At 43.1% G+C, this 25,194-nt stretch overlaps 1 protein-coding gene across 1 annotated transcript in view; it reads right to left on the reverse strand.

Moving 5' to 3' along the window:
- The window catches only part of SLC24A3 (solute carrier family 24 member 3), a 459,582-nt gene that overhangs the window by 108,722 nt on the left and 325,666 nt on the right, over positions 1-25,194 (reverse strand). The window contains exons 4-6 of the mRNA XM_084887028.1: positions 19,559-19,633; positions 16,669-16,753; positions 15,807-15,910 (exon numbers count right to left, since the gene is read on the reverse strand). Of these exons, the coding sequence (XP_084743154.1) occupies positions 15,807-15,910; positions 16,669-16,753; positions 19,559-19,633 (264 nt within the window). The remainder of the gene's footprint in view (positions 1-15,806; positions 15,911-16,668; positions 16,754-19,558; positions 19,634-25,194) is intronic.

Below are 25,194 nucleotides of genomic sequence, written 5' to 3' on the forward strand. Positions count from 1 at the left end.
ATCCCAGAAGACCCAGGTTGGAAAGGTCTGACAGTCCATACACAAACTAAGTCCTGAGGATGGGAGTCCCCTCCTCTGAGCAACTCAGGCCAGGAATGAAGACTTAAGTCATGAGATTAGGTGAATTTGTCCCATATAAGATGGGGAGATGGGAGTTCTGTGGTGGAGAAATGTCTTTTTTGGGGGTTATGAGAAGAGGGGTTTCAGGAGGAAGAAAGCATTTTATGTAGTAGAGCAGGTGAAAAGTTTGCTCAGTGAGAAATGTTCACTAGATTTGTGTCCAGGAAGAGATTTTGGGGGAGCTTGAAGAATTCGTTCCAACTGGTGAGTGGGGGCAGGAGAAGGAGGCAAGTCCCCTCTTATAGGTCCTTAAAGAACATCTTTAAAGTTGTCTCATCTTTCTGGTGGCTTTCTTAAAGATTAACTATCTGCACTCACTTAACTTGTCCATCTTCCCTTCAAGCCCACATGTCTCTTCATTAGTCATGAAGGAGCCTGGACTGATAGGTGAACCAGGTATAAAACATAGGTTGGCCACACACTGTTCACATATACTCTGAAAATGCCAAAGGAGACAGGAATCAAAGGGCAGCAGTAGAGTTCAGTTCATGTCTGACAATTACCAGCTTTGTGGATGTGGACAAGCTACACCCACTTCTGCTCATCAATCTACTCAAATGCCCTGGTCATTCTTCTGATGCTCATGACCTCCCCTGGCTTTCTTCTCTCTCCATCCTCACTCTTACACGCCCCTTTGATCTCCCTCCTACACAAGATGGATGCACAAATGTTTTCTATTTATATTTATGGTCAGAGAGGAGGTTAGTTAGCATACTTCCTTGGATTCTAAAATTTCACTCATCAAAGTCAGATGAATACCATTTGTGGAGTAATAAATAGTTCAGATCCAAATTTAGTGAGAGGTTTTAGAGCTTTATTGGAGCTTAAAATCCCCTTACAATAAGTATGTTTCTTCATTTCAGCACCAGATAATTTTTAAACACTCTGATATAAGGAATAAAAAATAAAATCAATACCAACTGCTATTTACTTCTACTGGCTCTGCCTGAACCATGTCAACCAGAATCATTTTTTGCTATAAAAAGCTCACTTAAGTGATATGTCAACCTCTCCTGTGTTGGAAGCCTTAAGCACTCAGCAAGCAGTAACTAGAATGGGACAAGTCCATACACACTAGCCAGCAGCAGTCACCCTCATGTGCACCCCAGAATAACTCTCAGTGGGAAGTGTTGAGCATGGAACTCCGACATGCTGCTATAGGCACACTTTCCCTCAGAGAGAGAAAGAATGGAAGGCTGGCTAGTTTGGTTTCCTTTCCTTCACTAAAAACACCCACTTTCGCCAAACAGCAAGTCCAGCTGAGGGCATCATGAGGCCTAACCCTAGGAGGAATCCAAGCTTTAGAATGATTATCCCAGTCTAGGAATTTGAGCTGGTGTCAGAACTGGCTTCAGAAAGAGGCCACTGCTATTTGGAGCAAGGAGAACAGGTGAGGGGCTGCCTCTCCCCTGGAGACCCCTCCAAACCTCCAGCCACCACTGAATGAAGGAGTTGGAAAAGAGCAGCCTGATAGCTAGAATTTCCTTTTTCTTTTCAAAGCTATTAAGTTGTACTAGTTTTCTTCTGGTTTGGCAAGTTCAATGGAATGATTCGTGGGAAAAACTGAACCTTTAACAATTTGGTGGTTGTGACTTGCTGGGGAAGATGTTGAAAAATCAGGTCACTAACCAGAAACTCTTCAGGTAGATGTCAGAAAGCCTAGGCTGTAAAAAAAAAATTGTATTTCCAAACATATGGCAGCATATGTATGGCACTGAAGAAGCAAATCTTGAGATAATTCACATGGCAGGCTTGTGGGGTTGGACCTTCATCTCTTAATGGCAGTCAATATAAATTACTCAAAATCATAAGAATCGGTTGATCTCAGCTTTAGAAAGTCACATGTTGCTATTAAATCCTAGCATTAAGGCTACAATTTATTAAAAAGAAAGACAGGAAAAATGAAAGAAGAAAGAGAAAAAGACCACTGAATGGAGATAGAAAAGAGTAGCCTGATGGAAAAGAGAAAAGAAAAGAAAAGAAAAGAAAAGAAAAGAAAAGAAAAGAAAAGAAAAGAAAAGAAAAGAAAGGAAAAGAAAGGAAAAGGAAAAGGAAAAGAGAAAAACAGATTTGTGACGAAAACCTAGGTAGAAGTTCTAACTGGAAATAGACCATTTAGAGGACATAAGTGGTCACTGCTATCTGAAACTACCTTATTGATTTACTGTGTACTTTCTTTACCATGTCTTCCCTGGACTAGAATCTAAGCAACACGAGAGCTCAGGCCTGTCCCGTCTTGCTTGCATCATCTCCCCAAGCGCTAGAACTGGAGCTTAGGGGATGCTCACTGGTTGAGCAAGTGATTGAACCACATTTGTGCTGTCTGGGTCTTGTAAAGACCTTCAAGGCCTAATGGCCACTGTAGTCCCAGGCCTTCTTGGAAATCCTCACACAAATCTGAAATGATGGGGCTCAGTGCAGACCCAGAAACCACAAAGATGAAGGCTTATCTGTTTTCTCATGTAGTATAAATGGGGCACCAAGGATCATTACAGCTGGCAACCCAGAAAGTTGCAGTATTTTTTAAATTTTATTTTACTATGGGCATACATGGCTCCAAGGCTGGTGGCATCACACTGAATTCCAAAACGAACAAACAATTTGACAAATTAAAAAAAGAACTAAATGCATCCAGACCCTGTAAGCTCCAGGAAACCTCTTCTCTCTTCTAATGGAGAAAGGAAAGGACTTCTGATTTGAAGATAGCTAAGTAGTTTGACAATGGCCAGCCTGCTGGATGAACAAGTGTTGGAACCCCCAAAGGATCTAGTCACAGTGCTAAGCCATTCTAGACTATTTAAGGAGCCCATTGATTTCATCCCCGATGTGGCCTGCTGATATCTGAGCAGCCAAGTACAAAAACAACCTCAGCTATATCCACTGTGGACCCTCCCTCCACTGCTTTCCCTTCTTTGGACCACAAAGTTGGAGATGTAAAAAGTCAGTGAGCACCATCGTTCCCCACTGAACTGTTGGGGATATTCAGAGGGAAGGTGCTGGGGTGATATGGCCAGGAATGCTCAGTCCAAAACCTCACAAAATTTAAGCCCAGGCCTGGGACTCAGTAAAATTATCCCCAATCGTGGCTGAATCAGGGCCAGAGACGTGATTATTCATAAGGATTATTTTACTTCTACTAGTAAGTCACAAGTAGGGTTTGTCCAGGTGGAGCTGGCAGTGCCTGGAGGCTGGAACTAGGGGCAAGGAGAGGCTGAGAGATGAGCCCATCACCTGGGAAAAAGCAACAGGTTTTCCATCCCAACTTGGTTCACAGCTCTGTAGGAAGAGCACTGAGGCTTGCTCTCAGAAAGGCTCCCCTGAACCTTCAACTCAGCCCCTGAGACTTGCCGGTAGTACGAGTAAAACCAAGCCACCCAAGAGCTCAGAAACAAATGCATTTCCAAAAAAGAAACCCAACATTTCCCCAGGGACACTCCTGAACTTTGTTTCCCTGGGTCAGATAAGAAACCACCTGGCTGGACCCTTAATCTTTCCTCCTTGTTCCTAAAATAGAGTGGACTACCCTAATAGACAAAAATAGAGGTGAAGGACAGAATGGGTGGGACAAATTAATCAGAGGCTAAGGGACAGCCCCATCAACATGGAAAGGTGAGCCCTCTGCTGCTTAGTGCTTTGAAGGTCATAGCACCATAGTGCACTGGTATTAGAAAGCGCCTTAAAATCCATTCAGTCCCATACCAGTTCAATACCTGCAACACTCGGGCCACATATAAATGTTGCTCAGAATAGAGTCCCAATTTCTAAAAGGAGACGTTGTCTCATTTTCCCCTGAGACAACCTCCTGAGTCGCCAGACTCAGCACTCTGAAAAGCTCTAAAACAAAAGGCCCCAGGATACCCCATACATGCAGACTTCTGGACCAGAGAGAAAAGCTGTTTGACAACCCAAGGTGGCCTCCTCCTTCAGCCATGAGATGTGTTCTACAACCTTCCACATGGGAGGGTCCTCTGCATCATTCTGCTCGGCTGGGTTTTGCCCCACAGAGATTAAGGGAACAAATTCCAGACTGAAACGGCCTTGCTCCAAAGCCCAATTCTGCTATTCCAGATGCTTCTGGAGCAATTCTCTCCCTCTCCCACTCCAGGCTCTGCTTTCTCATCTATAAAATGACAAAACAGTAGTTACATCATCAGGTTGACATAAGGACTCAAGGAATCTATAATAACAAAAGTGCAATATGCTAATTAGACCAGACGTCCTTCCAGACAACCTTCTGGATGAAGCCTAGGCTGTGAGGGAAGCCCAAGTTTCGGGTGCCGGGTGTCAGAGCGAAGCCGGTGCCAGCAACTGGGGGGAAAGAAGGCCTACTCTTGCATGAATTTCGTGCATTGGGCCTCTAGTTAATAAAGTTTTGTAATAACTCAGTTGAGAACCACCTTCCTTCCCCTCCCCCCCCCCATAAAGATTAGCTATTAATACTAAAACTGTGTTTATTTTCAAATAAAAGTAGATGGTAACTGGGAGCAGGAAAATGTTATATATTGCCAGGGGATAAAAAAGGGGGGGTAGTAAAGATGCCATGGGAAGGCTAGAACCCATGTTTTTAGAAGTTGCATGTTGCAGTGTCAAAGACAGAGCAAGAGAGTGGAAAAAAGAAAGTTTACTGGATAATGACCAAGATCTTAGAGTGAGGAAGGCCGGGGTCTAATGTTGTCTAACAGCTGCACCTAGCCCTCGGGTCTCTCAGCTGCTGGCAACGGCATCAAGTGTCCTAATTCTAATTTTCCATGCCCCAATTGCAGCCATGGTTTGATCTTGGGTAAAATAAATCAGAAACAAATAGAGCAATCTGAGGCTATTTTCTTTCCCATCTCCGGGAAAGGATGAGTTCCCTCGCTGCCCTGTGAAAATAAGTAGTCCCTTGGTTGAGTCAAGGGAGGGAGAGCCTCAGGCCAACCTCTACTCCATCTTACTTGCCTATAAAAGCCAGACATTTGGCCCATGAGCTCCCCCGTTGCCTTGAACTGTCTGCACACTATCTGGAAAGATTAATGACGTTTGTTTCCTTCTCACTTGAGGATTCAGGCTGTGGTCCAGTCTTAAGGTTTCCATTTAAATGCAGAGTGATGTTTCCCCTGCAGGAAAGAGCAGCTGGAACAGGAGGACATAGATGCCTTATTTCACATAAATAAAAGGAGATTGGCCAGAATAAAAGAGTGGGTCAGAAAGTCTTTTGTTATATTAAAAAAAAATGTCCTTAGTAGCTCCTCTCTTCCTCTCCTTTTTTAAATTGCACACTTGGCCCCTCTTGCCTGATGAAAAAGTAAGTAGAAATGTGGCTTATCAGCAACTCAGAAAACCTGAAATAAAGACAGTATCTTGGTACTATAGCCTAGCATGATATGATAAACTACCCAGCTTTGCATGGATCTAAGGAAAGCTGGGGGAAGGGGACAGATGACAGGGAATATGATGGGTCAAGTCATTATAAATGTTGTAGATTTCAATAGTTCTGATCTGGCTTTATCACATGCAAAATCACGACTACTCCTAAATGCCAACTGCAAAGTCACAAAGACTACCGCTGACATGTGATGAGCAGTGCTGCCCAGGACTTCAGTACCACTGTATCTGGGGTACCAGAAATAGCTAATCAGGGCTCTTACCACAAGGGAAACCAGTAGGAGAAGTGGCTCCATAAGAGAGTTGAGCTGAATAGTGAGGTTAGGGAGGGCTATTAGTGACAAAAACTCTCCAGCAATGTAGTCAATGAATAACAGATGGTGATTAAGCTTCCAATTAAAAAATAAAATCTCACAATGTATTTCAGTGACCCCAGCAAATTTTTGGATCTGGCACACCATGGCAGACTTCAGAATATGTTAGATCTTAGGCTGGCTAGTGTATGAAAACAATCTCTCCTAGTTTCTCATGACCAATTTGTACTTGTTTGTAGAGCCAGGACCCATTTATATTACTCAGGAGAGAAATCCCAGTCTTCCATGATTTCTTTCATTCTAATTCCAATATCAACAAACCCTCTTGGAGTCACCTCCAAAAGTACTCCAAATCCAACAACCACTTTTGTTATACTGCCCAGAGCTCAACTCATGCCTCACCATAGACTTCCTAACTGGTCTTCCTACCACGTTGTTACCCTAGGGTACCTCTCTACATAGAATAGTTGGATGAATTTGCCACAGTATAAATCAGATATGACTTATTTTATAGCTTAAAACTCACCAATGGCTTCCCAGTGCACCCAAATCCTCACCATGATTTGCCCCTGCCAGAGCTCTCTCTCAGACAAACTCTCCCTTCATGAGGCTCCACCTTCTATTCTGTCTCTCAAACATGCCATGCCTTTTCCCATTTATACACCACTACTTGCTCACTGGGAACTTCCTTGACCAGATCGCATATGATGTTGCTGTCATGACTTGAGGTTTTTGGAGACACCTTTCCTGACCCCACTGGCCAAAGCTGCTCCTCCCTATTCCCCACTGGCATCCCCCATCCCACTGCCCGGTGCATATCCTTCAAGGACTTTTTTTTGTATTATTATTTGATCATTTATTGTTTTCCATTGGTCTATGAACTCTAGAAGGGCAGGAACTTTTCTTCTCTTGTTTACCTGTGTGTGCCCTGTGCCTGCACATAATAGGCAGTGAATGAAAATCACATAACATTGATAATTCTGTTTTATGACTGTGTCTCAGGTTATGTCCAAAGAGTTTCTGCTGTTTCCATTCACCTTATCTTTTGGGTACCTGGTGGCAAGTTGTAACAGCTGTCTATGCATTCATCTAACTCCTCAGGTACCCATCAAATAATTCCTGGCATGTTGGTGTTAGGCCATGGGTCCTCCCTCTACCCATGTGAAGGGCATTATATCAGTTAGGCAGTGTCTTATCAAAAATCCACTGAATCCTTACTGCATGGGGTGATTCTGTTGGTGCTGTGGATAAGTGGAAACAGGTATAGATGCACTGGGCTCTCAGGGAGCCCATAGCCTAACACCATGATTGTATCCCAGCAGAAAAGAGATTCCCTACACTTCTGTAGCCTCCTCATGCATTTCATAGTTGGTAGGAATGGGAGTGGTCACTGCACACACCTCTTCCTACTGCCTTTGGCATTGCTGTTTTCTAACTCTAGCTTGAGAGGACAGCAGACTAATCTTTTACAGTGTTCCAGGAACAATGGCTTGTTCTCTCTGCTCAGAGTGACCCGAATGTCCAAAACAGTGCCTAGAACTGGAGTCTTCATATTAGTTGGTGCCATTTTCTTCATGGAGTGGAATTTAATAGTATTTTCTGCCCCCATTAAATTATCAATGCTTGCTGACATGGCTTCCCTGGAAACTCTTCATAAATTAGTATCACTTTTTCCACCCACTCTCTGTGATTTTCACTTTATTTTTCTTTATGGTATTGACTACCCTGACACATATATCATCTCCCTATTTCACTATCCAACTATCTCAAATTTTATCTATTTCTCTCCATCCATCCATCCATCTACCAATCTATCATCTTTGTTGTACATTAAATATACCAAAGCCTGCTAAAACTATGTAATTTTTTTTTTCCACTGGTGTATCTCCAGCTTCTAGAACAGTGCCTGGTACATAGTAGTCACTCAATGAGCATTTGTTGAATCAATGAACAAACTTATTGCCCAAAGAAAAAAAATAATAAACATTTTATCCTAGAGCATAATCAATGGGTTATTACCCTGGCTTTAAATTCCCATATGATAATACCAAAAAAAAAAAGTCACCTTTAATTAACATCATTATGCAAAGACAGGCTTGTGATGTTAAGTTTTAGATAGCATTAGGCCTCCAGTGCTGGCTGTGGCTCAGGCCATGGACATTGACCATAGCTGCTTGGGCCCAAAGCATGAAATCTATCTGGCCTGTTCTGTCATAGCCCCTGCAATGCTCTGTGAGTATGGCGGGTGATAAGAGGTAAGACAAAGGAGGACTCCGGTGGATACCAGCTGAAGGAACAGAGGGTAGCAGTCTTTTTTTTTTTTTTTTTAACCTGTTGCATGTACACTTTCATGACTTGATAATATTCTATGGTCTCCATTATCACGTGACTTTCTGCCTGGGGTGGAGTTAGAAGACTATGATTGGAATTCTTTACTTCCTCTTGTTTTGTATGTAGGCTCTCCCTATGAATAAAGGGCAAGTGTGTGGGGAGGTGGGTCTCTATGCCAAGGGATGGGCATGAAGCTCAAGAGTGAACATGTAGGACCCAAGATTCCACCTGAAAAACGTAAGGTCAGCAGATGCCACACACTCATTCCAGTGAGTATGAAGGAGGCATTGGATGGCCCACTTCCCCCTTTTAATCTGATCATGCCCTTCTGCTTACTTAGTGGTGATGAGAAGGCTGTGAAGGATTGGGGAGGCCAGCTGCAATGTACGGGAAGCTTAATGTATAAGCCTGTGATCTAAATCCATTCTTTGAGTTGGGTGTGAGAGAAAACTTACCATTTCTGTGCTCTGTAGCCTAAAGCCTCCCAACTGTCTGGCTCTGTGACTGACACATTACTTAGCCTCTCAGAGCCTCCGTGCCTTCTTTTGAGAAATAGTGTCCTTCTCAGGGGGTTACTATGAGCATCACAAGGGTTAATGTCTGTAAAGCTCTGAGAACAGGGCTTGGCACATGGTAAAGACTAGAGATGGGTTTGTTAAGGAGAAAAAAGAAAATCAAGCATCTGCCAGATGGGCTTCTGTCCTTCATTACATCACCTTTTCACCTCAGGCTTATCTACTTGGGAGCAGGGGGTGGGGTGGGGGGCAGCATGGAGATTGCTGTGTCTACCCCCTGGGCATGGCCATGAAAAGAAATGACTTTTGTGCCCCAAACATGGAAAGCTTTCATGGGGTGATGCTCAACTGCAACAGTTGTGAGGTTCTCAGCTCCCTGTACACTGAAAGTCATGGCCAGTGCCAAGAATAGCCTAAACAAGGACACAGATGGTGACCTGAAATCCATCCCATTTGCTCACTTTTAAGGAGCAATGTGACCTAATTACATGGAAGGAATGTTCATCCCTAGCTGCTAGGGACTTCAGCTTTTCTGCTCCCGTTTCTGTAAGGATACACCTCAGATTTCAGGGACTGCCACACCCAGGTCCATGGGGCAAAAGGAAAGTAACCTCTTCATTTTCTCCCACACAATTGAAGAATGATGTTTCTGAGTACCTCTCTTGAAAACCAAACAAAACTAATAAAACATTGCCATGATCACTTTATGTAATTCCTAACAGTCCTAGTCTTTATCAATTTGGAAATAGAATGAATTGGAAAGAATGTCTCAGGAGGGAAGTCAAGTGCAATGGTATAGAGATGGTCTGAAATGGAATCAGAGAACAAAATCCACAGTTAAAAACCAGGCAAAGATTTGAATGGAATATCCACTAAGGAAGTTAGATGGGTGGCAAGTAAGCACTTGAAAAAGATGCACAACACCATGACTCATAAGGGAAATGAAAATTAAAACCACAGTGAGGTGCTACTCATGCTGGCCAGAATATCTTACATGAAAGCAAAACAAACTGATAATACCAAGAGTTGGTGGTGATGCAGAGCAGCTGGAATCATCTATATTGTAGGTGGGGATATAAAAAAGTTTGAAAAACTTTTGGCACACATATGTGAAATTAGACAGTATTTGTCTTTCTCTGTCTGACTTATTTCACTTAACACAATACCCTATAGGCCCATCCATGTTGTCACAAGTAGCAGTTTCATTTTGTGTGTGTGTGTGTGTGTGTGTGTGTGTGTGTGTGTCTGAGTAATATTCCATTGATTATATATACTACACCCTCTTTACTCATTCATCTATTGTACAAAAATAGACTCACAGATACAGAGAACAAACTGATGGATTCCAGAGTGTAGGGTGGTGGTGGGTGGATGGATAAAAAAAGTGAAGGGGAATAAGAGGTACAAAAGTTCAGCGATAAAATAAATAAGTCATGAAGATGTAGTGTGCAGCACAGGGAGAATAGTCAATATCCTAATAACTTTGTGTGATGAGAGATGGTTACTAGACTTATTGTGGTGATTACATTATAAGGTACATAAATATTGAATAACTATATTGTATATCTAAAACTAATATAATATTTTATGTCAATTATACTTAAATTGAAAAACAAAACACCTTTCACAGTTTCTTAGATGTACTGGGTTTTGTCAGCGGAACAATAAGCCAGGAACCAAGGTGTACAGGATAAACTGAGTGGTCTGTGGGTCTCTCACTGTGTTTATTAGCTTAACTCCTCTATCTGTTTGGTAGAATGCAAGTCCAATGTGGACTATGCCCTCTGACTATAAGAGAAGCTTCTAGCTGAGCACTGTTTGGGCTGAGTACTTCCATTATTTATCATGAGTCACCACCGTTGTGCTTATGTGTCCATTCTTTGCATTGCCCCTGCAGCAACACTCAACACCAATAAAGAATACACACAAACTAGGAATAAATGTGATAATGAAGTAATAACTTCTAAAGATTTTTAAATCATAGGTTTTCTATGTGGGAAGAAAATGGTTTTTATAGCCAGATGTGAGCTCAATTCCAGACCTAACCACTTCAGGGCACTCTCCCTGTGACTAGATACACTTTTTCTTGACTGTAAATGTTGATATATCTGAAAACTCAGTGGGTATATTTCTAAATATTTATAAATCACCTAGTGTGGTGCCTGTAGATTGGAGGTTAATAAATGGTAGCTGTTGTTATTTTTTAATATGCCATTTCTATTTGGTGTTTCTTATATTTTTCTATTTCTCTACTGAAATTAAGTGTCCCTTCACTTAGTCTTCCCTTCTTTCCCCATTTAAGATAAATGTTTTAAATTCTTTTTTGCCGATTCTTGTATCTGGATCACCTGTGGTTTGCTTCTATTGGTATTTTTACTTGGTTATAAGTCCTGTTTCTGTCTTCACAGGTTCCATAGCTTATTGTACCCTGGAAATTATGTATAAAAGAAGAGTGAGAATTGAAGAATAACCTTATGTGTTTTTTTCCTCCAGAAATTTCAAGTTCTTCTCTCACCAGTTGGCTACAGTAAGGAGCTGATTATTCAGATTTCAGGAAGGGTTCAGGTGAATGAAATAGGTTGAACTCACCTCTGACCAAGAGTACATCCAGAGACAAATGTCAGGGAAGGGGGGCAGTTAGAGATCAACTGAAAGATTTATATGCATGCATATTAGCATAACCATTAGACACAGACACTGGGGCAGTGGGGGATTGCCCAGGTAGGGAATGGCTGTGGGTGGGGGGTGGGGAGAGGAAGAGGTCAAGTCGGGGAAAAAGGAGACATATGTAAAATTTTAGACAATAGAAAAGTAAGATATGCTTTCAAATGACTGAGTAGTATGCCATTCTATAAATGAATCAAAGCTTTTTATCCACTCACCTACTGATGGGCACTTGGGCTGTTTCCAGATCTTGGCTATTGTAAATAATGCTGCAATGAACATAGGGGTGCATATATTCTCTCCAAGTACTATTTCAGGTTTCACTGGATATATTCCCAGAAGTGGGATCACTGAGTTAAAAGGCAGTTCCCCTGTATTAAGTTTTTGAGGAAACTTCATATTGTGTTCCACAGTGCTTGCACCAGTCTACATTCTCACCAGCAGTGCAGGAGTCCTCCCTTCTCTCCTCACCAGCACTTGTTTTTTTTTTTGTTTGTTTGTTTGTTTTGTTTTTTTAAAATATATTTTATTGATTTTTTTACAGAGAGGAAGGGAGAGTGATAAAGAGCTAGAAACGTCAAGGAGAGAGAAACATCGACCAGCTGCCTCCTGCACACCCCCCACCAGGGATGTGCCCGCAACCAATGTACATGCCCTTGACCGGAATCGAACCTGGGACCCTTCAGTCCGCAGACCGACACTCTACCACTGAGCCAAACCGGCTTCGGCAACACTTGTTTGTTGACTTATTGATGATAGCCATTCTTGCAGGTGTGAGGTGATATCTCATTACGGTTTTAATTTGCATTTCTCTGACGATGAGTGACATTGAGCTTTGAAGGCAGGTTTGAATTCAGATGTACCACCTCTGGGTGCTGTTCTGGCTTGTTTAAAGAGGCCAGCATGAACAGCAAGGCAAAACCAGACAAGATTAGCGGGACCTCGCCAATGAACATCAGGTAATTTGGAGGATGCCAGGAGAGCTGATGCCGAAGCTCTTTATTACGAACTGGGGCCATCTGCCGGCCTGTAATCACTGGGATATGAAAGTCCTAACCTGGAATGTAGTTAATCTGTTTACTCTCTATTTGCGGTGGTTATGTCTTTAAAGCTTAACATGCTCTGGATGGTGAATTTAAGTTCAAAAGTGCATTGTTTCACAATGTGGAAATAAATTTGTGTTTCCTCTTTGTTGTTATTTTTTGTTTTTAAATGAAAAAAAAAAAAAAAGCTGGTAGGGCCACAGCCCTATAAATGTCTTGCGGGCATGCCAAGAATCACTCTGTAAGCCACTTTCTAAGAAGCAATTTCCTTTTTGTCCCGTAAAACTCCCCAAAGCACCTTAGGCGAACACCGAAGCGCTGGGTATGTTTGCAAACTGCAAATACAGCAGACATTTAATTACATCGAATTCATCAAAACCCTAATTGAGACAGGAACTCAAACCTTACCGCTTAATTACTTTAATTTCAGATGGGTAACAGACTTGGTCACGAGCAGCCCTTCACGCAGGAATACATTAGAGAGAGCCCCATGGGCACTCGCTGGTAATTCTCACAGCCAAATGGAAGTGCGGAGCAACATAAATAACAATGCTAAGTGAGCCCCATGATTGGATTTATTAATCAGTTCAATTGCCAATAACCGTCCTTTGCTGGAACATGCTTGCTGCATAGGCTCAACCGGCCTGGAGGGCGGCTCGGGATGCCAGGCACGTATATTTCGTACTGATTTTTCTTTTCCTCCCACTGATCAGACAGCACAGAGGCCAGGACCAGCCCTGTGAGATGGTTCTTCTAATCAGCCTCTCCTCATTTAGAATTTCACATAGAGACCTTCTCCCTGACCTTTCCTGCCCTTGCCACGGGATACCTGGCTGCTGTTTCACAAGTTAGTTGTAAGTTCCTCCCACTGGTTGGTTAAATTATTGCAGTGACCCAGCATGGGATTAAAAAAAATATATATATATATATGTGTGTGTGTGTGTCTGTGTGTGTGTGTGTGTATATATATATATATATATATATATATATATATATATATGTATATTTCAGAGAGGAAGGGAGAGGGAGAGAGAGAGATAGAAACATCAATGATAAGAATCATTGATATGCTGCCTCCTGCACATCCCCTATGAGGAATCGAGCCTGCAACCCAGGCATGTGCCCTTGACTGGAATTGAACCGGCAACTCTTCAGTCCACAGGCCGACACTCTATCTACTGAGCCAAACAGGCTAGGGTGCCAGCATGGAATTTTGAGGCAAGAGATCTAGGGATTGATGTTCTTTTGAGTGCTGATAATGGTGTCTAACTTTTGTTGCACATCTACTGTGTAGGCCTGGTGTTGTTTGCTGAACACGTTACGTTTCATCCTAGGGCAATGCAAGGAAGTAGGTGCACTTATACCTACTCTATAGATGAAAAAAACCCCAAAAAACAAAAAACAAAACTCCGAGGCTTAAAGAAGTGAAACAACTTCTCCAAGGCTCCACAGCCAGCAATAGCAGAGTCGGCATTCAAACCCAGGGCAATCTGTTTCCCAAAATATCATTTTGCTCCTTCTGTAAAGACTTCGTGGATCTTACAAAGTCCTGAAGAAGAGCACTGTGTAGCTTTGGAACTCTCTACATAGGCATAGTACACGGAAAGACAGGAGGAAGGGCTGGCCCCAGAACCATCAAATGGGCTCCTTCTAATATCATCCAGGAGGCTCCTTCTCTCCACAATGGCTGAGATGAGCTTGGCAAAGAGCTTCTGGAAGGTAAAGTGACTGATACCAGAACTTGCTAAACGCTCAGGAAGTAATTGGCCTTTTAAGTCCTTGTTCTAACAAGACAAGTGATTTACTGCATTGCTAATAAATTATGGAACACAAATGCATTCAAGCCACCTCATATGTAATTAGTTGCATAGCATTTACTAGCTATGTCCCCGCATTTGTTTCATTTGCTTACGTACTTTATTTCTCCCTCTTTGGGCTTGCCTTTGCATCAAGTTTCCGGTACAAATGACTAATGAACTAATGACAACACTAAGAACCACCAGGCTAATAAACGTACCGCTAATGGTGGCAGTGCTAATTAAGAGAGTGCTAATAGCAACAGACTCTTATGCAGGATGTGACTGTTCATCTCCAACTCAGATGAGAACCAGCGAAGTAGAAATGGAAGTGAAGGCAAAGACAGAGACTTTTCTTTTTGGTACTGACTACATTAATAGGAGATCGACAAAATACCATATTGTGGGTCTACAAAACCTAAGACAAAGAGAGAACTGACCTAAAGGATGAAGAAAAAAATTTCCAGTCCAGTAAGCTGGGAAGAACTCAATAACCACATGTGGACATAGCTGTTCCTCTCAGAAGTAACTGTTCACTTGTGGGTGTTGGAGCTGATTCCCGATGAGATCAAGGGGTCCTGCCTATCACCAGAAGTAACAAACTCACCAGGCTACCCAGAAAAATAAATTGGTATGGAGATGATGGAGGTAAAAGCAAGCAGTGGGGAATAGTGGTGGTGTGCCAGAGTGCATCCTGCTTCAGACATTCTCTAGTCTGTGTTCAAAACACGGGCAGCATTGGGTGCCCCTGGCTGGTTGATTGAATGACCAAGGGGCCCGCAGAAGGGCGTGGGAGAAAACTCCCCGGAACTTTATTTAGCCCTTCAAACCACCCAGCCACTTCTATCAGGACCTTGGCTCAGACCACCGGGTACCTCAATACTGCAAGTGGACACCCTTGATGGGCTTCTAGAAGTCATGTTTCCTAGATAATACTCGGAGTCCTGGGTGTTTCTACAAGGAAACTAGGACATGAGTGCTGGCAGGCTGGCTGCAAGCCAATTTGCCCCTGCAATGCCATGGATGCCGGAAAACTTCACACTTTGGTGACTTAGGGTGTCTTCCCAAGACTTTCCAAAATGCACACCAGAGTTCAAAAAGGACAAATACCCCATGACACCCCCTGGCAGTGGCATAGTCTTCATAGATAAAATGCAAGTGTGCAAAAACCCCTGGTGACCCCAAAAGTCAGCTAAAGCGAACATGTAAATAAAATGCTTTCTTACTGTAGATGGGTCCTAAATTGTGATGGATGCAAATTGTTTTTAGCAGAAAAACACACATCTGTCATTTCCTGTCTCCTTCTCTCTTTTTACTCTATTTACATTGAGGCAACACTATACCTAAAATTGTTTTAGGTTTTCCAATTCAGATCAATACTATCAAAATGAGCAAGGCACCTTCAGATTTGTGACCCATATCTTCAGACTGGTTAATTACTTACATGAACCTGGGAACTCTATATTCCATCAACACGGAGACCAAAGGATGGTGCCTGAGAATTTCAAGGTCTAGCTGAGCCAGCCTCCTGGGCATGAGACACCACATCCTCACTGTCCAAGACCACTGGTCCTTGTGCTGATTCTACTCCTGCCAGACTGGCTGCTGCCTCACTTCCACGCCGCCCTCCCAGACACCACCTTCTGCCATCACTCCTACCTGACCAGCGAAGAGCCCACAGACTCCGATGATGCACAGGATGTTGAACACTGCCGAGCCCACGATGGTCCCAACTCCCACATCGCCCTTGGTGATGAAGACACCTGAAACACAGAGCCAGAATCAGCCTGGCTGTCATGGGGGTCATATTCCAAGGTGTTTGTAGAGGAACTTTCTTAAGTGTTAGACTGATCACAGAGGGTATGCAGGAAGCAGTCGAGGATTGAAGGGAGCTCTTTAATCTGAGGATGCTGTCCCACAAGAGCATTGGCATTGGGGCTGGGGCACGTCCATGCATAGTAAAAGCATTTCTTTAATTCTATATAATGAAAGCCTAATATGCTAAGTGTCTGGTAGTCTGATCATCTATTCAACCAATCAAAGCATAATATGTTAATGATAAGCTAAGGCCACTCAACTGCTCACTATGACGTGCACTGATAACCAGAGGGCAGACTGTTGACTGGTCGCTATACCATGCACTGACCAATAGGGGGCAGACTCTGATTGGTAGGTTAGTTTGTTGTTGGGGTCTGGCTAATCAGGACTGAGCAAGACAGGCCAGACAAACCCTGGAGCCTTCCCACAGCCCCTCCTGGATGAGCAACCTCCACATCTCTTCCTGGTCCCAATCGTGCACTGGTGGGGTCCCTCAGCCTGGCCTGCACCCTCTCACAATCCGGGATCCCTCGGGGGATGTCAGAGAGCCAGTTTTCGCCTGATCCCTCAGACCAGGCAGAGGGACCCCACTGGTTCATGAATTCGTGCACTGGGCCTCTAGTAAGATAATAATGAACAACAACCACTGAGCCCAGGTCCTTTAGAGAGCTCAGGGCTGAGATGTCCCCAGGTCATCACCTACCTATGACAGATGTGAACAGCTCTGGGGCCGAACTGCCTGCCGCCATGAACGTGGCGCCAGCCACATCTTCACTGAGGTGCAGGCGCTAAAGAGGAACAAGAACAAAGCACAGGTGAGTTCAATTACCCCTGGGAACCCTGTGACTCCCAGGTCTCAAGCTCAGCCTCTGTGTCTGACTGCCCTGGCTGGGCCACAGTTCCTCTCATTGTCCCCCTTTGGGGACAAAATCAGGAGGAGCGTCCACTTGAGTTAAAGGCTCTTGACAAGATCTAAGGGTCCCCAATCCCAATGCCCCAATGGCCATGCAGATAATAGGGAGGAGTGGAGTGGCCAGTGTGAGGCACAAAGGGCATTCACCTCCTTTCTAACATCAGACCACTTGGTTCCCTCTGAGTTCCAAAGTATTTCTATTTTTAAATTAGATTGACTGGGGTGACATTGGTTAATAATAACATCATATAAGTTCCAGGTGTCTATATTTATAATACAATATCTATATACTCTACTATGTATAATGTGCCTACCACCTGAAGTCTAGTTTCCTTCTGTTCAAGTATCCTTATTTTATGAGATGCCAAAGTCCACATTTTTTTTAAAATGCAAAATATCCTGGTTTTTTTCAGTACCATGCTGATCTTAGGCTAAATCAGGCTCATGGTAACCAGCTTTTGAGCCTTGATTCTAAGAGGTTATAGAGGTTTTGGGGTGGGGAAGGTCATCCTCCTGAAACCCACTTCCCATTCTCGATGCAACCTTGAAACCCTGGGGTAGGGCGAGTGAGGGATAAGTAGAAAATAACGAGGGATCAACTCTGCCGAGGTATTCTATTCAATAAACTCTCTAGGTCACCCTGTTGGTTAATCCAAAGGTGATTTGCAAGAAGACAAGACAAATACACATTCAAGGCTGCTTAGCATGTTTAGCTTTTCTGTTTTTAATCATGACTCAGAAAGTGAGCTGCTGGCCATCAGTAAATTGCCAGTTCCTCCTGGTGTCCCAGATGGTCATGAATGATACTATTCCCAGTGGCATCAGCAGCTGCACTCCCTTGCTCAGCCATGGAGGGGCAGCATGGCTTTGGCGTAGGCTACTGGCTCCACCAACCAGCAAGTCTGCTGCAGGAGCCCTAATGGAGCATTTTCATCTGGAATCCTGGGGTTCCTCACTCTCTACTGAACAGCTAAACTTCACTCGGGGTCCTGAGGAGACCTTACTGATGAAGTACTGATACCTCAAGTTGAAAGGTGTGGTTGTGAGGACACCCTGCCATCCTGTCTCACCGGGAGCAGGCAGTTTGTGGGAAGGTCGCCTAAAGCAGAGCTCACACTCCTGGGGTAGTTTGTCAAGACTTGTCACAAGCTGGGAGCCTTGCATTGCTGGGTCTTCTCCAGCTCGGGTTCCCCAATGGGGGTTATTCTGGAGTCCACACCTTGGATTATCTCCAGTTCCTCTCTCTCCTTCATCCACTCCATTGGCTTCTTCCTTCATACCCTCTTATGCCCCCTCCTCTTTCATTCCTAATTCACTTCAGCCCTGGCAACATCTCTCCTGATGTACGGACCGGCTATAGGGTCAAGCCTAATTGTGCCCTCCACGCTGGGACTTGTCTGTGGCTCTGCCACAGGTCAGTTTGAGGCTTGACCCTATAGCCGCTACCTACAAAGGTCTTTCTATTTTTTTTTCAAGTTGTGTGGAAAAGATATAGTTTGCTTTCCATGAAAAACAAACCACCAAATGGTGGTATTTTAGAGATCACAAATGACCCCACTTACAAGGGATTCAGAGTTTCTTCATCTTTCCCATGAGGTGACCCTGTTCTCAGGTTACCTCACTTTGAACAAAGGCCTTCCTTCCACACCTGTCCACAGTCCACCTCACTTCTTCCTCATCCTCCTTCCACAGAATAAGAAACCCACTCCCAGGCCTTGATTCTTTTATTTTTTTAAGCACACAAAATTAACAGACTTCCAGGATATAGAAGGTACTGCTTAAGTTAGTGGTTCCTGACCGGCACCTTCAGCAGCACTTGGATACTTATTAGAAATGGAACTTCTGGTACCTGTTGGCCCCCAAGATCTACTGAATCTGACACTTGGGAGGAAGGAGGGAAGAAAGGGGAGGGACAATGACGTTTGAGAATGTTATAAAGAAACTTGAGCTCCAGATTGGGGGGGGGGGCATTTGGGAGAGATCCCTTCTGGAAAGGTATCTGAATTAAAAATAAAATAAAATGGAAAGCTTCCAGATAAAAGAAACTACATTTCAAAACAGAGGAGAAGATGGAGGAGGCAAGAAAATAAAAGGGTTCTAGATATGCTGAAAATTCAGATAAAAGGGATTTAACTTGGTATTCAGCCTGGTGTCACTGGGCAGATTTTGAGCAGAGTCCTGTTTTTGTCTCTGTGGCCAATTCTTTCATCTTCTCCCCTTTCATGCATCTGCTTGGAGCATTTCTATACATATACACAGAGGAAGGGTGATGGATGTATGTGGCTGGAGATTTCTCAGTCGACAAGGACTCCACAAATCACCAAAGGAGGGATACTGAAGCAGAAGGGAATGGTGGAGAGGAGGGAATGACAGAGAATGGAGGGGCAGATTTTGAAAGAGGGAAAGAAAACTGGAAGCAGAACTCAAAGTACCATGAGTTATAGCCAAATGGACAGGGAAAGCTGGCCATGTGTATGTCAAAGCCCAACTATAGATGGGTGTTCTGGAATTCTAAGCAGATTGATGGCACTTTTGTGCTAATGTTGCCCATCACTCTGAAGTATGCTGATATCCGGTGTTCCCACCCATCCCGGTTGCATAGAGTGTTCCAGGGCCTCCGTGAAGCAGGCTGGAGCAGTACCAGTGCCCAGCTCAGAAATGCTGAGAATCAAGCACATACCTCACAGATCTTTTCCAAGGAAGGGACGAAGAAGTCGTCACACACAATGGCCAGTGCGTAGAACATGTACATGGCCTAGAAGAGAGGAGAGGAGAAAGGATTAAATTCAGTCAAGGTAAAGCCATGGGCCAAGGGTCTGGCCACTCTCTGTCATCATGAATTCAACATCCTACTCAGGGTAAGAACAATGTCTTTGCAATGCCTGTGAGGTCCCCTGTGATCTCACCTTTCCTCTCTGACATTATTCCCTACCACTGTCCCCCATGTCCACCTCCTTGTTCCCCAAACATGCCATGGATGCCTGTCCCATAGCCTTTGCATTTAAAAATATATATATTTTATTGATTTTTTACAGAGAGGAAGAGAGAGGGATAGAGAGTTAGAAACATCGATGAGAGAGAATCATTGATCAGCTGCCTTTTGCACACACCCTACTGGGGATGTGCCACAACAAAGGTACATGCCCTTGACCGGAATCGAACCTGGGACCTTTTAGTCTGCAGGCTGACGCTCTATACACTGAGCCAAACCAGTTTTGGCAGCCTTTCCATTTTTTCTTCCCTCTGCTGGGAATACACTCTCCCAGATCACCTTGGATAACTTCATCATATCCTTCAAGTCTATGGATCAACCTATGCAAGAGGCCTTGGATTCTTTTCCCTCCCATTCTCTCTATCCCTCTACCTTGCTTTGTTTTTCTTGACATATTATCTTTGAAGTTCATTTGTCTGCTGTCTTCCCCACTAGAAGGCCATGTGAATTATGAACTATATCCATCTCATTTATTCTCAGCACTCACCTCAGCATAGTGGTGCATGGTAGGTGCTCCATAAATATATGAGCAATAAGAGGATAAATAAATGAATACTTCCAAATGAGCTAGTGCACTCTCCTGTTTCCTGCAGGACAGCCTCTGTAATCTTGTCTCCACATCGTTGACCAGGCCATAAATTGCCTCTCTATCTTATCCAACTCCATATTTCCTTCCTAACTAATGAAGTCTTATTAGGACCCCATTGTTGGTTGACTACCCAGTGTGTGTCCTCCAATCCTAATGGTACTACAGTTTCATTCAAATATCTACCGTATCCCATGTGGAAGGTAACCCCACCCTTTCCTCCAGGAGCAGTGATTGGCCAATCAGTGTGTAGTAGTTCCCAGAGTCAGTGTGCTATTGATTCAGAGGTGAGCACATGACCTAGGCTGATTCAATCACATGGCAGGAAAAGCCTTATAGTTCTTGACACAAGGAGCTGTTTTTCATCCTCAAGTGCTGGCTATGGACAAAGAGAATAGGTATCCTGATGGCCATTGGCAGCCATATTGAGGGAAATCTGAATTGAGATGAAGCTGACCCTCAGTCAACTTATGACATCACTGAGCCATGCTCATATGGTGCTAGAGCCCACTACACCTCCAGATTTCATAAAATTGGCAAACAGACCAGTTTGACTTGGAGTTTCCCTGTTAATTGCAGCCCTAAGCATCTAATGGACGTGGTTGCTCATCCATTAAGTTCCAGTATCCTCTCATTTTTTCACCATCCAGCATCTTTGCCTTTTGAGAACTGCTCCATGGGAAGGGCCTGCAGTCACACCCTGCCCACCTTCCTCACCAAGGACACAGGCACATGACCCAAAGTAGCCACCAGGACACCCACTTCCCTTTATACAGTGGTGGGTGAGCAAAAGTTCTGCAAGGGATTAACAGAGAAGCTGGGAGAAAGGGTTTCTCTCCTTATGGCATATAAAAACCACCTGAGTCTGGACCTGCTGGAGGCAGCTGCCATAGAGAAAGAGCTTGGCTCAGAATGCAGCTCACACCAAGAGATGGAGAAAACACACACACACACACACACACACACACACACACACACACATGCTCAGTAACATCAACTGAACACTGGACCCAGCTCAGTCTGAAATCAAAGTGAACTTGCAATTTCATGAGCCAGTCATACACTTTTTACACCTACACTGGTTTAAGTTTCTGCCACTTACAACTCTCCTTCATGAAGGCTTATGTAGCAACCTAAGTGTGAAATAGTTTTTCTGGCCGTTGACTCTTGGCTGTCAACTAATTTAGACACCCTCTTCCCTGTATGAGCTTGTTTTCTTTGCATTGTGTTTTGTCTCTACAACCAGACTGTAAGATTCTCAAGTACATCTTAACACCTGAGTCTACGGAAATATCAGACAAGTGCCCCAAACCAAAGATATTTTGTTTCAAAATGATGACTATAATAAATGATCAAAACCAAACAAAATATATCATAGAAGATAGGTTATATAGACTATAATTCATCAATCAATGACATACTGTGACAAGAGATTATGTAAATCCATATTTAGTGACAAGAAAAGGCATTTATAATAATTGTTATAAAAAAGTGAAAAGTGTTATAAAATAATGTGTACAATCTCTTTTTTTGTTAAATAATGTATAAGAATGCATACATATATTCATACTTATATAAGATAATTTGCATATAAGGGTTTGAAAGGCCATAAATCAAAATAGTTTCTCCCTTGGTTGGTGTGACTCCACCTGTATTTTATAATTCCTATCCATATTTTCTGATTTGACTACCTTGAATTTGGATTTCTTGTGTGATTTTTGTAGGTGGTGGGAGATTGGAGAGGCAGCAACTCTGTTTTACATTTTACTACTCTCTGAGGAGGCTAAGAAGCTTGGCATGTACAAAAAACTTAAAAATAACTTTCTATTTATTGGTTTGTTCATAATCTATAAAAATTATTTGCCTGTGGGGTGTTTTTAATATGTCAATTAAAAAATTAATGCTGTATTTTATAGCTTTGTAGATGAGTCAGAACACACATTCCCAAATTGCAATGGACTCAAATCCTCTTTTGTATAAGACTTGGCTCATCCAATGATATGAAGACTTTATCATAAACTCTGAAAGGACAACCAAATGCAGTAACTGGAATACAGGATTGCACACCTTTGAATTAACCAAGACCTAAATAAGCCATCCATACCTAACATACTCAATTCACTAAAACAGCCAATGCCATTTGGAAGTCCACAAACCATCTCTCAAAGACTGCATTCCAGTATTTCATATTGATCCTATTTCAAGGCAAGAAGCTCCATCTAACACATCACAATATCAATGCTTGAAGTGGGATGGGAAAGGAACAGATCTACCAGATTCTTTGTGCTTTCAAGACTGATAGCTGTTGAAAGGCACATTATTTACTTGCCCATTATTGAGCACATAGATTGCTTCCATATATTGACTATTGTAAATAGAACTGCAATGAACATAAGGGTGCAAATATATTTTCTAATTTGTGTTTTGTATTTCTTCAAATACGTTTCCAGAAGCATAATTGCTAGTTCATAAGGCAGTTCAATTTTTAACTATTTTGAGGAACCTACATAGTACTTTCATGGCGGATGCACCAATTTGCAACTCTACCAACAGTACACGTCGGTTCCCTTTCCTCCACATCCTCGCCAGCAATGGTTGCTTGTTGATTTATTGATGACAGCCATTCTGACAGTTGTGCAGTGATCTCTCATTGTGGTTTTAATTTGCATCTCTCTGATGATTAGTGATGTTGGGCATCTTTTCACATGTCTATTGGCCATCTGTATGCTTTCTTTGGAGAAGTGTCTATTCAGGTCCTCTGCCTATTTTTTTAACCCTCTCTGGAGGATATGTTTATTGATTTTTAGAGAGAGGAAGGGCAAGAGAGAGAAACTTCAACTGAAAGAGAAACATTGATTGGTTACCGTTCAGGTGCACCTCAACCGGGGACTGAACTCACAACCTAGGTATGTGCTTTGAGTGGGAATTGAACCTGTGACCTTTGGTGTACAGGATGAGACTCCAACCAACTGAGTCACACTGGCCAGGGCCTCTGCCCATTTTTAAATTTTTTTTTTTTTTTTTTTTGGTGCTGAGGTGTATCATTTGATTATATTCCCTATGCTGGTCTTTACGTCCTGTAACTATCAATTTGCACTTCTTAATCCCTTCACCTTTTCCTTTCGGCCCCCCAGCTCTCCTTCCCTCTGGCAACCATCAATTTGTCTTCTATATCTATGAGTCTGTTTCTGTTTTGTTTATTCATTTATTTTATTCTTCAGGTTCTGCATATAAGTGAAATCACATGATATTTGCCTTTCTCTGTCTGACTTACTTCATATAGCTTCATACCCTCAAGGTCCATTCATGCTGTTGTAAATGGTAAGATTCTATTCTTTTGTATGGCTGAGTAGTATTTCATTATGTATATGTATCACTGCTTTTTTATCCACTCATAATAACTATGTATGGTGCCAGGTGGGTACCTTAAATATCAGGGGGAGCATTTTGTAAAGTATATGATTGTCTAACCACTATGCTGTACACCTGAAACTAATATAAAATAATATTGAGTGTCAACTGTAATTGAAAAATAAAATTAAAAAGAAAGAAGGCCACATGACTTCTTGTGCACAAGGCAAAGTGAGGTGGGGTTCTCACTCCCAATCAGACACTTTGTGGCAACTTCCTCTGGACATTTGGAGGGGCCCACCAGGTGATGAGGTTCTTATCCACCTCCTCGTACCTAATGGCAGGTGTGCCAATTGACTTACAAGAAACTAAGCTCTAACTCTGCCACACTACCCACTGGAAATTAGGTTCCCACTGGAAAACAAAACTGAACACGATGTTGGTGAGGATGGGGACTGTGCATGTGGAATAGGAACAGGGGAAATAAGCAAACGCTATATTTTCTGTCCAGGTTGGCTTGCACAGAACAAGGCCCCATTTATATGAAGTGAACGGATTTTGTGGAGCGTGATGCTCACAGAGTCACTGCTGTCACCTTTGGTAGCTGTCAAAGGAAATGCCTGAGTAGCATTGGCTGGCAAGCAGCTGCTGAGGGACAGGCAGCCTGGAGTCTCAGAGGAAGCCCAGGGTGGGTATAAGACCTCACATCCAATCCTGGACTTGACACTTCTGAGCTGAACCACCTTGAGCAGTGAACTCTCCCTACCCAGCGGAGCCTTTGACGTGAGACCATGCTCTCTAGTTAGCATGTGAGGTTGTTGTGGGGAGAAAATGGAAACAAATGAACAGAAAGGTCTGAACACAGCAAAACACCTCATGATACAATGGCAATGCCAGAAGGACGTGCCGCAGCTAGTGTGAGGGAGTCACATAAAGCAGAGCTGAATCACCCCCGCTATCTTAAGTGAAGCTGTCAGGGATCAATTGACAGGCAGCTATCCCCAGGACACGGGCGAGCTGAGACTGGTCAAGCTCAACCTGGTTCAGTTGAACTCAATTCAAAAGACCCAGGAGCTAAATAAGTGTTTATTGTTGTATGGCACTGAGGTTTTGAGGCCATTTGTTACGCAGCATCATTTAGGCAGTAGGTAACAGATACAGCCAAGGTGACAGAAAGAGTCACAGAGAAAACAACAATAATGAGAACTTCTAAGAAAACAGACTATCTGGGCTTTTTTTTTTTTTTTTTTTTTTTTTTTTTTTTTTGGTGGTGGTGGTGGAGGGCATGACAATATCCTCAGCTTTTCTAGTATCCTGAAACTAGCCATGGCCATGTGACACAGTTTTGGCCAATGAGAATAAGGGACAGATCCTACTAAAGTCACCC

The sequence above is a fragment of the Pipistrellus hanaki genome (assembly GCF_964339955.1).
Source record: "Pipistrellus hanaki genome assembly, chromosome: 6".
Taxonomy (NCBI): Eukaryota; Metazoa; Chordata; class Mammalia; order Chiroptera; family Vespertilionidae; genus Pipistrellus; species Pipistrellus hanaki.